General features: G+C 50.6%; 1 protein-coding gene across 6 annotated transcripts in view; it reads right to left on the reverse strand.

Moving 5' to 3' along the window:
* Positions 1-17,369, reverse strand: part of MTA1 (metastasis associated 1) — a 761,697-nt gene that overhangs the window by 415,325 nt on the left and 329,003 nt on the right. For all 6 annotated transcript variants that reach the window (XM_078659566.1, XM_078659564.1, XM_078659562.1 and 3 more), the window contains exon 7: positions 3,924-4,026. In XM_078659566.1, the coding sequence (XP_078515692.1) occupies positions 3,924-4,026 (103 nt within the window). The remainder of the gene's footprint in view (positions 1-3,923; positions 4,027-17,369) is intronic.

Below are 17,369 nucleotides of genomic sequence, written 5' to 3' on the forward strand. Positions count from 1 at the left end.
AGCCCCACACACACACACACAGAGCCCCACACACACACACAGAGCCACACACACACACAGAGCCCCCCACACACACACAGAGCCCCCCACACACACAGAGCCCCAGACACACACACACACACACACAGAGCCCCAGACACACACACACAGAGCCCCCCACACACACACACAGAGCCCCCAGACACACACACACACAGAGTCCAAGACACACACACACAGAGCCCCAGACACACACACAGAGCCCCAGACACACACACACAGAGCCCCCCACACACACAGAGCCCCCCCACACATACACACAGAGCCCCCCACACAAACACACAGAGCCCCAGACACACACACACAGAGCCCCAGACACACACACACACAGCCCCAGACACACACACACAGAGCCCCCAGACACACACAGAGCCCCCACACACACACAGAGCCCCCCACACACACAGAGCCCCCCACACACACAGAGCCCCCCCCATATACACAGAGCCCCACAAACACACACAGCCCCCCCCCCACACACACAGAGCCCCCCCACACACACACAGAGCCCACCCCCACAGAGCCCCCCCACACACAGAGCCCCCCACACACACAGAGCCCCCCTACACACACAGAACCCCCCCCCACACACACAGCCCCCCCCACACACACACAGAGCCCCCCCACACAGAGCCCCACACACACACAGAGCCCCACACACACACAGCCCCACACACACACACAGAGCCCCACACACACACACACAGAGCCCCACACACACACACACAGAGCCCCACACACACACACACACACACACACAGAGCCCCACACACACACACACAGAGCCCCACACACACACACAGAGCCCCACACACACACAGAGCCCCACACACACACAGAGCCCCACACACACAGAGCCCCACACACACAGAGCCCCCCACACACACACAGAGCCCCCCACACACACACAGAGCCCCACACACACACACAGAGCCCCACACACACACAGAGCCCCACACACACACACAGAGCCCCACACACACAGACCCTCACACACACACACAGAGCCCCACACACACAGAGCCCCACACACACACAGAGCCCCCCACACACACACAGAGCCCCACACACACACACACAGCCCCACACACACACACACAGATCCCCACACACACACACACACAGAGCCCCACACACACACACAGAGCCCTCCACACACACACAGAACCTCCCACACACACACAGAGCCTCCCACACACACACAGAGCCTCCCACACACACACAGAGCCTCCCACACAGAGCCAAACACCAACACAAAGAGCCACACACCAACACACAGAGCCACACACCAACACACATACCCACACGGATTAAGGTGCTAGCTGCAAAGCTCTTCATGTAGGCAGTAAATCAGTTCTACTTTAATGATTACAAATTCATCAGAGACGCTTGGCCTGCGTGGGCCTTCTTTACACAATCCATGGAGACAGGATGTCCTTGATTGCAGTTGGGTATCACTGGTATATTGGTGGATTCAAACAGAGTATAAGGCTGGCAAGCGTTTGGCTCCAGGGCGCTGCTTATGTGATATAAAAAGTATGGATGCCAGTTTCTGTCAGGCTGGTCCTCCAAACTCCTGGACCTTGGGGTGGGTGCGATTACCAAATAAACGCTGCCTGGAAAAAATATTGAAAGAACATAAAATAGAACATTGGCCTATTTTCAGGGTCACAATAGGGTGTAGTTCTTGCAGGGGGGTGCGCCATGCTCCCCGAAGTGTAACGGCAAGTGAACAAATGTGATATATTCGTTTATACGGTCATCTTTTGCGCCAGGAAATTTGGGCAAACTGTGATGCTGGACAAGTTACTCAAACTCTGGAGCATGTGTTCTCTTCCTTCGTGAAACAGTAAACTCTTACGAACGTATTAAGTATTGTGAGCAAAAGTTGGGCTTCAGTTATGAAATTGCTGAGGCGCTCAATGTAAGCAGGGTGTCCAGGGCTATTCTGCTGAGGCTGCGACTTTCGTAGAGAGGCAGGTGGGCTGGGAGAAGGGGACCGTATGGCTGCTGCTATTCCAGACCCTCGAATAGTCTGGAATGAAACTAACGGAACCAAGAGGTGAGATGGGGTGAGGTGGAACCAAAGCACCAGCGGGGAGGCCCTTTCCCGGCCAGAGCAGTCGCCTGAAAGTGTACCGCTCCTCTTTTCTCTCGTCTCTATGGGTCTCTGACGTCACTCAGGGAGGATAAACATGGGGCTTCCGCTGTTCATCTAGACCTGTTCGCAGCCCCTTAAAACATGTTGTCCGGCTCCTTGGTAAGTACTCCGCCTTACCCACCACAGTCCAACAGGAGCGAGCAAGGATTCTGTAGGTATCAGAGAGAGACCGTGCGCCCCATAAAACCAACTTTGGAACTTTACTGAGCGTGAAGAAGGCACAGACTACACTCTGTATCCTTCATTTCATTTTATTCCTTTAATTGTATTCCTTTAATTTGCTTCTTAAGTTTGTAGTTTAGGTAGCGGTTCGTCTTTACTTAACGAGTATTGTGGACCTTTATAACGTAATAAAGAAGGAGGGAGGAGAGAGAGAGGAGGCCCCGGGGGGAAGACGCACAGAGGAGACACGGACAGCAGGAGTCTGTAAGCCCCGTCCTTCTCGGATTGGGGGGGCGTGTTTTTCTTTAGAGAAAGAAGCGAAAAAACACGCCCCTCAATCCAATAAGTACGGGGCTTACAGCGAAAAGAGATCGTCACAGAGACCTCTTCTCTAATGGCTGGCCGCCGTTTATGAGGCCAGCCAATGGAGAAGAGGGGTGGGTTTAAGCATCGCTACTCTGAGACATAAGATCTCGCCAGCGAGACTGCGCATGCGCAGCCTACGCTAGCCAAGACCTAAAAAGGAGATAGCTGGGGATTGGCAATGGCGTTCAAGAGGTTTTTATAAATAGTAAAATCAGTTGATAGTTAAAAGGAAGGGCGGGAGATCAAACAAAGGATTTTGACTAAAAGGATTGCATTTGCTGATTTCAGTTCTGAAGGATGTTCAGCATGATGTAAACTTACAAGTAAGTAGTATAGCAGCATTCCTTCTCCTCCCCTTAAATATACAGAAACAGAGCAGAAGTTATCAGCAACACAATTTGCTCCCATCACGGTAACTGACAGCCATGACAGCCTGCTTTCTGAAAAGAAGTGCTTTTCTTTCCACTGAAGTTGGTGCTTTGCCATGGTGAAGTGTTCTGGTTTGTTTCTGTGAAATTAGGGGGGGGTACCTGACAATAATACCAAGTCAGGCCCAACCGTGCAGCCTTCTTTCTCTGCCCTCAATTATCCTCTGTGAGGTCTAGTCTTGATTCTTTCCTCTCCCGGAGAAAGACTTTAGTTCCCCTATCCACTCAGAGCAGTTCCTTGACAAAAGACACTGTCTGATCAACCGATTGGGACCAAACACAGGCAGCCATCATCTAACGTAGAGGCTCACTATTGGGTTATTCCTGGTTTTTCTAGTACCATAGAGAAAAGAATGTGTGGGGATATCCCCAGAAAACCCACCTAAACTACTCTTGATCAGGAGAAAAGCTGGTTGGTAAACATGGATTCCCACACCGAAAGTGTCATAAGAGCTTAAGGATATGTATTGATCCTATCAAAAGTAATCCCACAGACTCCAAGGATACTTTAAACGGGCTCATACATACAAATGCTGTATTCTTCTAAGTGCACACGTTTTAGTTACGCCTAGGATTCATCCCAAAATGGTTTAGTGATTTAGCATATACTGATGTCCAATAAGTTATACTGAACAATCTGCCACATTCAGTATAGTGAATATGAACGTCTCTATAGCTTCATACAAAAATGTATTCACATTATGTGAATTACATCACATTATTTCTGCTAAAACATTACCCATTTCAGACATGAAAACATTTCTTACCGTGCTACTACCAAGAACTGGTCTATCTGTTTATCCGTTAGTGGGTTAAATGCTTCCCAAACTTTTGTTTCAAGCATGGTTTGGTCTCTGCCATCGTCTTCACCTTGGGAAACACAAATTCAATAAACTTCAGCCTCCAATTGAAAGATGAATGCTAACTGTTACTCAGCTTCATGCAAACTAAATGAATGACTAGATTGACTAATTAATTGATGGGAAACCAGCAAATAAACTAGGAACCTCATGCCACGAAAATATAATAAGCATTAACAAAGCAAACTAATTCACTGTGCTAATGTTTTTTTTGTTAATGCGGTTTAGCATTAGCAAACGGAAAGAAATCTTGCTCTACTCATACTGAACAGCATCAGTGCAAGAAAAAAAATGTGTTATGTGAATGCATGCGTGGTGGGCATAGGTCTCCACGCCACCACGCATGTGCACACATACAGCGTGATGCAGCCAACATTTTTTATCTATGATGGAGCACACCAATCTTAAAATTGAGATATACATATTTCTCTATAAATATATATATATATATATATATATATATATATATATATATATATTCACACATATACACTTACACACACACACGCAGAAAACTAGAAAACCTTGATATAACATATGACCAAGCAGCTCCTACTAATTTCAAAGGTCGCTCCACTCTCCTTCCCACCACCCTACATTACAACATTGATGTTTTCCAGGATACTATGACTAAACAACTTATGAGGTTCAGACAGAAAACTTGGTTCATGAAGCACAATAGCACACAAGACAATCTCTCCCTTACACAGAAAGCGGCCATCTAATTCTTAACCAATGACAAGAGCATTATTATACACCCAGCTGATAAAGGTGACAATATAGTGCTACTCAGCAGGGCGCTGCAAAGACAATTGAGTGATCCTTTTTGTATACCACCTTGAAAAAGGAGTCGTTTCTGTCCTGTAACTCCAGTTCTGTAGTAGGGGTATCTCTGTTATAGTCATAATCTAGTGAATAGTCCCGCCCATGTGCGTGGACCCCGGAGCAATCAAAAATAATCTCTTAAATTGTCAAAAACATGCAGAACTGCACAGATAATTAAGAGAGAATTTAAAGACAGATAATGCAGCCTATATCCACAGGCTACACTGTCCAGTACTTCAACTAGAAATTCCACCAAAAAAACCACAAACAGCACAGCCTGTCCAAATTTCTCCACAGAGAAAAACCTTGCTTTTACCAGCAAAACCCTCTGGAATGATAGAGAGGAAGATGTGGGCAGACAAGCCCCATAGGCTGCCATTATGTGGCTCAGAGCAGGATACTGTGCCTTTAAGAGAACCTTCCAGAACCTTCACAGTATCCCAGAATGCACTGCAGGTCCTCTATACTTTCAGTTCTTTTTGAAGGCGTAACACGCCAGACCTGTAGCATTCGTTACATTAATATCGCTCTCCACCGGGGAGGAGGGCGGGCGCTTATGACTATAACAGAGATACCCCTACTACAGAACTGGAGTTACAGGACATAAACTACTCCTTCTGTAGTAGGGGATCTCTGTGTATAGTCATAATCTAGTGAATAGAATGGCAAGCCCATCCCCACACCAAAGCAGCGGTGGAGAGAAGAGAAATAACACCACTACTGTGCGAACAGATTTTGCAGCAAAGCCTGCCAACCGGAGCGTCTGCCCTGGCATCAGTGTCCAGACAGTAATGCTTAGCAAAGGTATGGACCGACTTCCAAGTGGCCGCCTTGCAGATTTCTGCAATCGGAACATTACGTAGCAAAGCAGTCGTGGCAGCTTTGCCCCTGGTGGAATGAGCCTTAGGTTTACCCCCTAAGGTCTTATTAGCCTTCTGGTAACACAATTGTATACAGGTCACAATCCACCTCGAGATGGACTGTTTTGAGGTAGCAAGACTGTTCCTGACTGATCCATAATTGATAAACAATTGGACTGACTTACGAATATCTTTGGTTTTATCCAGATAAAATTTCAACACCCTCCTAACATCCAGAGAATGCAGAGACCTTTCCGCTGGAGATGAAGGATTCTGAAAAAACTTAGGGTAAGTTATGGTCTGGTTAACATGGAAATCAGAGATAACCTTTGGAAGAAATTTAGGGTGAGTGCGCATAACAACCTTAGCAGCATGAAATACAGTATACGGTTCTTGGCAACATAACGCCTGAATTTCACTCACCCTGCGGGCCGATGTGATGGCCACGAGGAACGCCGCCTTCCAGGACAGGTGCTGCAACAAAGCCTTATGAATAGGTTCAAAAGGCTCCTTCATCAATCTGGACAGCACCACATTCAATTCCCATGAAGGCGAAGGAAGCCGGACAGGAGGGAACACTTTCTTCAAGCCTTCCAAAAAATCCTTGGTCACAGGGATCTGTGAAGGGCATTTCCTGTAGGCAGTCAGCGCAGCGAGATGAACCTTAATGGAATGGAAATTAAGGCCAGACTGCGCCAAATGTAGAAGATACGGTAGGATGACATCTTCCTTACATGTTGTTGGATCATAGTTCTTGGACTTGCACCAGATGCAGAATCTCTTCCACTTGTAAGCATAGGAAGTCCTAGTGGAAGGTCGCTTAGCCTCCTTCAGTATGTCCATACAATCTTCTGGTAGATTCAAATGGCCATATTGCACTATCTCAGGAGCCATGCCGCCAAACTCAAAGACGAGAGGTTGGGGTGCACCATCTGCCCCCCGAACTTCGTGAGAAGGTCCGGACGGCACGGCAGCCGTATGTGAGGAAGGAGAGACCGGTGAAGCAGGTCCGTGAACCACCACTGCCTGGGCCATTCCAGGGCAATAAGGATCATCCGTGCCCTGGACTGGGACAGCTTGATGAGCACCGCCGGAATCAGGGGAATGGGTGGAAAAGCGTACAGAAACCTGTTCGACCAGTTGATCCATAACGCAGTCCCCAGCGTCCTCTGCTGGTAGTACCTGGGGGCAAAATCTCAGCATTTGCTGTTTTCGGCGGTGGCGAACAGATCTACGTCTGGAGTCCCCCACCTTGCGAAGACTTCTCCTAGTACTTCGTCGTTTATGACCCATTCGTGGTTTTCCTGAATCAGTCTGCTCAGTGCGTCGGCCTGAACATTCAACACACCTGGTGATGGGTCGCCGTTATCGTCAGTCCTCTGGCTAGAAGCCAACGCCAGATCGCCTGCGCCTCCTGTGACAGAGTGCGCGATCTCGAGCCCCCCTGCTTGTTGAGGTAATACATCGTGGTCGTATTGTCCGTCAGTACAAGCAGAGAGTTGGTCTGGAAGGACGGATGAAAGGCCTTCAGTGCCAAGTGAACAGCTCTGAGTTCCAGGAAATTGATGCGATACGTGGACTCTGTCGGGGACCACGTTCCTTGTATCTGTAAGTCTGCGGAGTGCGCCCCCCAGCCGTGGAGAGACGCATCCGTCACGATAGTCTGCGTGGGAATGTCCTTGTGGAAGGGAACCCCTCTGAGGAGATTCTCCGCTGAACACCACCACTTCAGAGACTGAAGAGCATGCAGAGACAGTCGTATCTTTTCATCCCAAGATCCTGTCCTCTGATCCCACTAATCCTCCAAGCACTCCTGCAATGGTCTCATGTGCAGCCATGCGTGTGGCGTGAGGAAGATACAAGAGGCCATCGACCCTAGTAGAGAAGACACCATCCCCACTGTTGTAGATGGAGCGGTCATAAGAGACTGAGCCTTCCGAAGGAGTGATAACCGTCTCTTCTCCGAAGGAGACACGCTTGCTGACAGCGTATTGATGGAGGCTCCCAAGTACTGTATGCACTGGACCGGAATCGGGACAGACTTGGACATGTTGATGTGCAACCCCAGCTTGTTCAAGAGAAGGCACGACTTCTGGAAGTGCGCTTGAGCTTCCGAGAAGGAGGAGGCCTTGATCAACCAATCGTCCAGGTACGGGTAGACAAACACCTTGTTCTTCCTCAGGTGCGCAGCTACCACTGTCATGCACTTCGAGAACGTTCTGGTACTGATAATGATTGGTGCCGACTTGCAATCGCAGGAACTTCCTGTGTTTGTGTGCAACGGGCACATGGAAGTACGCATCCTGTAGGTCTATAGCACAGAGTCAGTCTCCCTGTTGCAGCCGAGGATAAATCTGATGCAACGACAGCATGCTAAATTTCTCTCTAAGAATCCACTTGTTTGCTTGTCGCAAATCCAGAATGGGCCTGAACTCGTTCTTGTCCTTCTTGCGAACCAGAAACAACCGGGAGTACAGACCTCTTCCCTTTTGAGACAGAGGTACATCTTCTATCGCACTTTTCCTTAACAGGATATCGGCCTCCGCCTGGAGCTCACACAGCTGAAACTGCGAGCTGACCGGTGGAATTGCTGGAGGCGGGCTGGTGAACCGAAGACTGTATCCATTGCAAACAATATTCAGCACCCACTTGTCCGGAGTAATTTTTCTCCACTCTGCCAGAAAAAATTGAACGCTTCCCCCCACCGGAGCGGGTAACGGATGTAGGGGAAGTAACCGCTCCGGGCCAAGACCCAGCCGGGCCTTTGTTCGCTGCTGCGGACTGCTGGCCGCCTCTACCATTCTGGCGCTTCTCGAAGGGCCTTCGGAACTGCTGCTGCTGCTGTTGTTGTTGCTGTCCTGTAGCCTGCCCACGCCCTCTGCCCTGCGCCCCAAACCGTCTCTGGAATGGGCGGTAGGTCTTCTTCTCCTTGGGCTTATCCAACCCAACAGCCGTCAGGGCCTCGGCCTCCGCCTTCATGTGGGTCATCTCGTCATCCGCATGCTTGCCAAACAGGGTTTCCCCCGAGAAAGGCAGATTGGCCACCCGCTGCTGAGCCTCTGGCTTGAGCGATGTAAGGCGAAGCCAAGCGTGGCGCCGCTGGTTGACACCATGACAGTTCCCATGTGCTGCCAGAAGAGACACATCAGCCGCCGCGCTGATGAGTTGGTTCGACACCAGCATCCCCTCCTTCAGAATCTCTTCAAAGTCCTCTTTCTTCTCTCGAGGAAGGAGCTCGGCGAATCGCCGGAGGGACTCCGATAGGGCACGATCGTACCTCCCTAGCAAAGCCGTGGCACTAGCCGCCTTCATTGCAATAGACGCCGTCCCACAGACCTTTCTGCCTGCCGAGTCTATCCAGCGGCTCTCCTTATCAGGAGGGACCGTAAAAGACGGGGTAGTGGCATGCTGCTTCCTAGCCGCCGTCACTATGACAGAGTCCGGTGTCGGATCCATCCGAAGGAAAGCCGGGGCCCGGTATTTCTTAAGGAGCCTGGAGGGAGCAGCCTTCGTTACCGCGGGAGTGAGAAACAACTCCTCTGCGGGCTCTACCAATCCTGGTACTAGAGGCAGCAATGGACGAGACAGGTGCTTTTTGTGGAGTGTCTCGAAAATCACGGACGTCGTGGGCACCGTCACCTTGATGCCCAACTTCGCTGCCCCCCTCAGCAGAACCTCTTGGAATGCGACGATGTCGTCTTCAGGCGACACCCTCGTCCCAGGGGATTCCGACAAAGTCGGTGAGTAGGCCCTGGTCCCAGAAGAGTCCCTGCGAGACCGTGATCTGCGCCTCCTGTGGCATCGTCTTGATCTCGACGACGACCTGCGACAGGCCTCACAGGAGTAGTCGACTTAGGCCTGACTGGGGGCCTCGGCTGAGGGGGTCCCCTTAGGCGGCGTCGGATATCGTGGCAGTGAAGCTGTCCTCGGAGGTACCGGAGGCGGTCCGCCAGAAGGGAGCCGAGGAAGAGGTTTAGGTTGAGGCTGAGGTGGACGCGGAAGCGGGGTGGGAGTCCGTGGCGGAGGCTCCTTGGGCAAGGGAGGAGGAGGTGGAGTTGACCTCGACTTAGGAGGTGTATACACCTCAGAGTACACCGAACCCGGTGACTTTCCCTCTAAAATAGGGTGAGGCGATGGAGAGTCCCCTATCGGCACATGCCGCCGGCTAGAATGACTCCTGGCGCTAGAACTCCTTCTGCGCCTCTTTGGCGTTGAAGAACGTCGCCCCGACGGCGACCGTCGGGCCCTCGACGGCGAGCGCCTCCTCCTCGACGGCGAACTCCTTCGCCTCGACGACGAGCGTCTCCTTGACGCCGAACGCCTGCGAGACTTCGACGTCATCCTCGACCACCTCTTCTTCGCCAACGCCGAACGGCGGTGTCGCGGCGAGGGCGAGCGCCGACGCCGGGCCACCTCTCTACGTCGATAACTCGGCGACGACGATGAAATCATCACTGGTGATCTCGACGGCGGTCTATTCAGTTCCCTCGACGTCGATCGCCGACGCCGCTTCGACCCAGAGCCCTGGGGAGACGGGGAACAGACTGCAGTCATCCCTCTCGACGCCGTCGTCGGTGCAATCGACGCCGACGGAGAATGGGGACGTTTGCTGGCCTTCCTGTCCCTGGGGAGCCCCCCCAGAGGCCTCAGCATGGGCAGAGGAAGTCTGCCCAGACCCACCTTGTGCCTTCAGTCTCCTGTCTTCCAGGCCTTGGATCCTGATCTTCATCCTATCTCTCAGGGTCCTGCTGGAGAAGCCCTGGCAAATGTCACACTCCTCTGGGACATGAGATGAGGGAAGGCAGATGATGCACACCTCGTGTGGGTCAGACTTGGCCCTCTTCCTCGAACACTCTGGGCATTTGTCAAACAAAGCAGGCATTTTGACAACTAAAAGGGTGCCCAGAAACACACACAAGGAAGAGAGCAACAGGTACTTCAAATGAAACACACTCAAACACTTGAAAAAGTGAAAAATCACTAAATATACCCTTAGAAAGGGAGAGCTCAATGCTCCAGGGTCCTGCTAGCAGGAGCCGGAAAAAAGAACTGAAAGTAAAGAGGACCTGCAGTGCATTCTGGGATACTGTGAAGGTTCTCTTAAAGGCACAGTATCCTGTTCTGAGCCTCATAATGGCAGCCTATGGGGCTTGTCTGTCCACTTCTTCCTCTCTATCATTCCAGAGGGTTTTTCTGGTAAAAGCAAGGTTTTTCTCCGTGGAGAAATTCGGACAGGCTGTGCCGTTTGTGTTTTTTTTGGGTGCAATTTCTAGTTGAAGTACTGGACAGTGTAGCCTGTGGATATAGGCTGCATTATCTGTCTTTAAATTCTCTCTTAAGTGTCTGTGCAGTTCTGCATGTTTTTGACAACTTAAGAGATTATTTTTGATTGCTCCGGGGTCCACGCACATGGGTGGGACTGTTCACTAGATTATGACTATACACAGAGAACCCCTACTACAGAAAGAGGCATACACCAAGAGCATAGTGGATGTGTGGGTTAATCTTACTGATTAGAGGGACAAAGGGATTCTCGAATGAGAGGAATACGGCTTCCTCAAACGTGACTATCGCAAATTCCTTATTTTAAACCTTCTTCCCAAGGTACACAAAGACAGAACTAACACCCCGGGAAGACCCATTGTCTCTTCCGGAGGCAGTGCTCTAGCGAACATCTCAAGATATGTGGACCACTTTCTCAGAGGTCAGGTGGTGACCCTCCCATCGTATTTTAGAGACACCAAAAACGTTTTAGGAAAAAGCAATGACAGCGAATGGCAGAGTAATTATTTATTGATTACCCTAGATGTAGTCAACTCATTACTCTCCATCACAGACGATGAACAAGGTCTAGCTGCCTGTTTCAAATATCTATCCAGAAGACCCATGCGATACTAGGAGCACACAAATATGATCCTAAACATGATCAGGCATTGCCTACATAATAACATTTTCATGTTTAACTGCACTCTATATAGGGAGATTCTCGGGCCTGCCATAGGGGCATGCATTGCCCTGAGCTTTGCCAAACTGTTTATGGGGCCATGGGAGGATGAAATCCTCAATGACAGTGTCATCTTTCCGGAGATGGAACAGGTGGTCTTATGGCTCCGGTACATAAATGACCTGTTTTTAATCTGGAGGGTCACAGAAGTTGAGGCCGAAAAGTTCACAGAAATACTGAACTTAAACAACGGCAATTTGACCCTCACAAGCAGCATGAGCAGACATACTGTTGATTTTCTCGATGTTAAGGTTGAGATTACCAACACTGTGGTACATACTCGTCTTCATAGAAAAGCCAGAGCAGGCAATAGTTTACTGTAATAAAGTGCCCTCTTTTTGCATGGTTGCCCCCACCTTTTGCTGAACCGCTGATGTGCTTTGACGGAGGGTGCCCTGGGTTCCTCCCAAACAGGTACCCAGTGTGAGAAGTTGGCCTGATATGCAGTGCTCTCTATTCTAGTGATCACTATGTATCAGTCCAAACAACCCTTATTGATGATTGGTTGTAAGTCAACCTTATAGACCAGCTATCCTAGTAGCATGGATACGAGCAGTCTAAGGCTAAGACTCTAGAGGGCGTGTTAAGCCAGCTGTTTTACCATCACATTACCCCTTGAACACCAAGTGAAAGGACACCACACAAGTTGTTATGAAAATAAACGTATATTTATTTACAACAAGACTACCCTGAACTCTTTATGAGTCAGGGAGCTAAGCACACAACAAAACTCTTACGAAAATACTTTATGTCGCACAATTTACACAAATGCCCTAGGGGCACGAAAAAACATATACACAGTAAGTGGAATGCGAACTTGCTAGCAGGTAAGTAATACTTTTCTAGACTTAGGAATCGCTAGACCTACAATTCTAACCACTGGGATTAGATGCAGGAGGCCTGTGGACGTCGTGTGCAGAGTGGGAACTCTCACGCGTAAGGCGGGGAAAAGTCTATGGAGGCTAGCAGTTGCAAAGTTACTGTTCTCGGGCGAACCCGACTAGGTGGGTCGAAAACAAGGGTGGATCCGAACACTTAGGGTGTTGGACTATGCTGGAGCACCGGAGTACTCAGGTTACCTAGCCCAGGGGCTGCGGCTGCATAGGGTTGAAGTTGCGTCGGAAACCCTCGTTGAAGATCCAGGAGCCTGAAGAAAGAGTTGCTGGCAGGCGGCCAGTGAAGAAAGTTCGGAGTGATCCAAGCCTGGATCAGGGAAGAAGAAACCTGTAAGCAGAGGGGACCAAGTTCTAAATCACTAGCCAGTGATTTGGGTGGGCACAAGGATGGCACCGGACGAAGTCACCTCAGCCAGGTGAGTGGGCGCTGCTGGGCTCTGCAGTCTCTCGGACCAGGAGGCGTTGTCGGCGACCAGGATGGAGGTGCGAGCTGTCCCACGAAGGTTCTTGCTGTCGACGTCGCTGGACCCAGGATTGAGCAACAAGTCTTGGCAAATGCAAGGCCCACGCGGTGGACCTAAAATGGTGTCTTGAGTGGACCAGGAGGGTCCAGGGTGCTCCTCTTTTGGAGGGGAGCAAGGGCTAGTCTGGAGCAACCAGACCAGCAGTAGTTGTCGTCGTGGAGCGTCGTGAGGGGGCCACTAGCCAACGAGCAAGCGACCTGGACAACGCGGTTGGCAGCAAAGAGCAGAAGGGCCCCACGCAGATCTCGTGGATGCAGGGGGGCTGAACTTCGGTGCTGGAGCTGCTCAGGGTCGGGGCTTCTCTTACCCCAAAGCACTCAGTCGAGGGTCACTCGGGAGTCGTGTTGGACAAGCGTCGTGCAGTTCTGAAGATGGCCGGTCATTCGAGGTCTCGTCACACCCACGGATCACAGCTGGGCTGATGATGTAGGTTGAGGTCAGAGGTGCCAGGGAAGCCGGTTCTTGTCGTGCTGGAGCAGTCTTGATCCGAAGGAGAGACTGGCAACAAACCGCGATGCTTGGTTGGTGCCTGCTGCTGCAGGGTGACTACTCCTTAGTCACAAGGGAGAAATCTTGAGAAGAGTCTTGAGTTCCTTCTTGCAGAAAGTAGTTTCAGGATTCAAAGATGATCTAATTTGGAAGGGGGCCAGTTCCTACCTTTATCCTGCAAAAAGGGTCTGGCACGCAACTAAGTCCTGCCCTATGGGTGGGACTAGGAGGGGGGTGGTTACACCCCTCTCCTTTGGCGGGCTTTCCCCAGATCAGGGGCTGGAGTGCCCCTGGAACTGGTTCAAGCCGGCCTATGCACAGTGAGCACCGGGGTGCCACTTGCAGTCACCTTCCTCTAAAGCCCTGCCTACCTAGGATACACAAAATCCTGTCTGGGACGGTGCTGGCACCGCCCCTGGCAGGAAACCCTTTGTCCTTGCCTCCTGGGCTGGGAGGACTCCCAGCAGCAGGAGGGCAGACTTGTGTCTCGGTGGCAGCATCCATTTTGTGGAGCTAAGGCTATGTCTGACTTTAACCGGGGTTACAGGTTACATACATGTCGTGTCCCTCTAGAAGGGTGGAATGCTAACCCCGTCGCCAGAATTGGCGAGGGGTTAGTATTCCAATTCGTATGACACCTTACTCGACATGTTTTGATAAAGCGATACCAGAGTTGGCATATAACCGCGAGGATTATAATGCACTTAAGAGTATATGGTATGCGATATCATGGAAACGGCTAAGGGATGGATCCCGAAAGCCGCAGACAGGCTCAGCTCATGCCAGAGCACTATCTCACACGATTCCAAGCACTCTGCCTTCAGGATTGTCAAGGCCTGCCATGGGAGTGACTGATAGGAGATCTGTGTGTCCATTTAGGTTTAGATATAGGAATACTATATCTACAGCAGAGGGTGAGTACACCACTCTGCCCCAGCTGTCAAGCAGCCAGTTGTGTCTGATTTAGTTAGTCAGCCCAGGGGTGGCATAATGCATGCTGCAGCCCCTGGGAGACTTCTGGGTGCACCTCAGCCCTGGGTACAGGGACTTGAGAGGGCCCAGTGCCAATTCAGTACCTGGGTACAATTTGGATTAGAGAGAACAGCTAGGCTGTGGGTCTGATTAGCAGGCACACAGCCAGGGAAAGTCGTAAACCAGTGAAGCAAAAAGCAAAAATCTGGGTGATCATAGGATTGCAGACCCTACTCTCCTACATGACCCCCCCCCCCAAACTTTGGGACAATAAACTAACCTTGACCAGGTGAGTCTTCTTGCTCTAAGTGGAAATACCTGGAGAGCCCATCAGCATTGCCATGATCAGTACCAGGTCTGTGATCCACTGTAAAATCCATCCCCTGTAGGGAAATAGACCACCTAAGTAGTTTGGGGTTTTCACCCTTCATCTGACTTAGCCATAAGAGGGGCTTATGGTCGGTCTGAACTGTGAAGTGAGTTCCAAACAAGTAGGACCTCAACTTCTTCAGGGCCCATACCACAGCAAAGGCCTCCCTCTCAATAGCTGACCAATTTTTCTCTCTGGGGGTCAGCCTTCTGCTAATGAAAGCAATTGGCTGGTCGTTGCCATCAAAATTCAGCTAAGATAGAACAGCTCCCACACCCAACTCAGAAGCATCTGTTTGGACAATGAATGGTTTGGAGAAGTCTGGATTCTTTAGGATAGGTGCTGTGCACATGGCCTGCTTTAGGTCATCGAATGCTTTCTGACAGCTTTCTGTCCACTGAACTTTCTTTGGCATCTTCTTACTTGTCAGGTCATTAAGGGGGGTCACTATGGACCCATAATTTCTGACAAATTTCCTGTAGTACCCAGTCAGGCCCAAGAAAGCTCAAACCTGAGTCTGGGTGATTGGAGGAGCCCAGTCCTTGATGGCCTGTATCTTACTCTCCAATGGCTGAACCTGGCCTCCACCTACAAGGTGGCCCAGGTATACAACCTGTGTCTGCCCTATCTGGCACTTAGTGGCCTTGATAGTGAGGCCTGCCTTTTGCAGGGCCTCTAACACTTTCCTCAGGTGGACCAGGTGATCCTCCCAGGTGGACCTAAAGACAGCAATATCGTCCAGATATGCTGCACAGAAGTCATCCATCCCAGTGAGAACTTGATTCACCAGCCTTTGGAAGGTGGCAGGGGCATTTTTCAACCCAAAGGGCATTACCACAAACTGATAATGCCCACCAGGGGTAGAGAATGCTGTCTTGGGCCTGGCTTCCTCAGCTAACCTGATTTGCCAGTACCCAGCTGTCAGGTCAAATGTGCTTAAGTAGTTGGCAGAAGCCAATCTATCTATAAGTTCATCTGCCCTTGGTATTGGGTGGGCATCAGTCTTAGTGACTGCATTGAGGCCTCTGTAGTCTACGCAAAACCTCATCTCTCTCTTACCACCCTGGGTGTGAGGCTTTGGCACTAGAACTACTGGGCTAGCCCAAGGGCTATCTGAGGGCTCAATGACTCCCAACTCCAACATTTTCTGCACTTCTGTTTTGATGCAGTCTCTGACATGATCAGGCTGTCTGTAGATTTTACTCTTGACAGGCAGACTGTCCCCAGTGTCCACTTCATGGGTGCACCAATCAGTTTGACTGGGTGTCAGAGAGAACATATGTCTGAAGGATTGCAGAACTTGCCTGCAATCCTGTTGCTGATGTTCAGAGAGGCTGCCACAAAAGACACCATCTACTGATCCATCATCAGGATTCTGAGTGAGCAGGTCTGGGAGAGGGTCACTCTCTTCCTCCTGTCCCTCATCTGTGGCCATGAGCAAGCACATGTCCTTCCTGTCGACATATGCCTTGAGCCTGTTCACATGGAGCACCCTGAGGGGGCTCCTGGGGGTTCCAAGGTCCACCAGGTAGGTGACCTCTCCCTTTTGCTCAATGATGGTGTGGGGCCCAGACCATTTGTCTTTGAGGGCTGCTGGAGCCACTGGCTCCAGTACCCACACCTTCTGTCCAGGCTGGTATACAGTCAGGACAGCCTTCTGGTCATGCCAAGCTTTTTGGAGTTCTTGGCTGGCCTCTAGGTTTTAGATGCCTTCTCCATGTATTCAGCCATCCTGGAGCCGAGACCAAGTACATAGTCCACTATGTTGGTTGCAGGCTTTTTGAGAGGTCTCTCCCATCCTTCCTTCACCAAACACAGGGGTCCTCTTACAGGATGCCCATACAGAAGTTCAAAAGGGCTGTAGCCAACCCCCTTCTGTGGGACCTCTCTGTAAGCAAACAAGAGGCAGGGGATCAGGACATCCCATCTACGCCTGAGCTTTTCAGGTAGTCCATGAATCATCCCTTTGAGGGTCCTGTTGAATCTCTCAACAAGCCCATTGCACTGTGGATGATAGGGTGTGGTGAACTTGTAGTTAACACCACATTCCTTCCACATTGCAGTCAGATATCCTGACATGAAGTTTGCACCTCTGTCAGAATCAACCTCCTTAGGGAAGCCCACTCTGGAGAACACTCCAACTAGGGCCCTTGCCACTACAGGTGCTGTAGTGGTCCTAAGTGGAATAGCTTCAGGATACCTGGTGGCATGGTCCACCACCACCAGTATAAACTTGTGCCCTGAGGCTGTCTGGGGTTCCATTGGACCAACAATGTCAATCCCCACTCTTTCAAAGGGAACCCCCACCACAGGTAGTGGTATGAGGGGGGCCTTTGTTGTGCGACCTGACTTACCACTGGCTTGGCAAGTGACACAGGAGCGACAAAACTCCTTGGTATTCTCATTCATGTGG

The sequence above is a fragment of the Lissotriton helveticus genome, chromosome 9 (assembly GCF_964261635.1).
Source record: "Lissotriton helveticus chromosome 9, aLisHel1.1, whole genome shotgun sequence".
NCBI classification, from domain to species: Eukaryota; Metazoa; Chordata; class Amphibia; order Caudata; family Salamandridae; genus Lissotriton; species Lissotriton helveticus.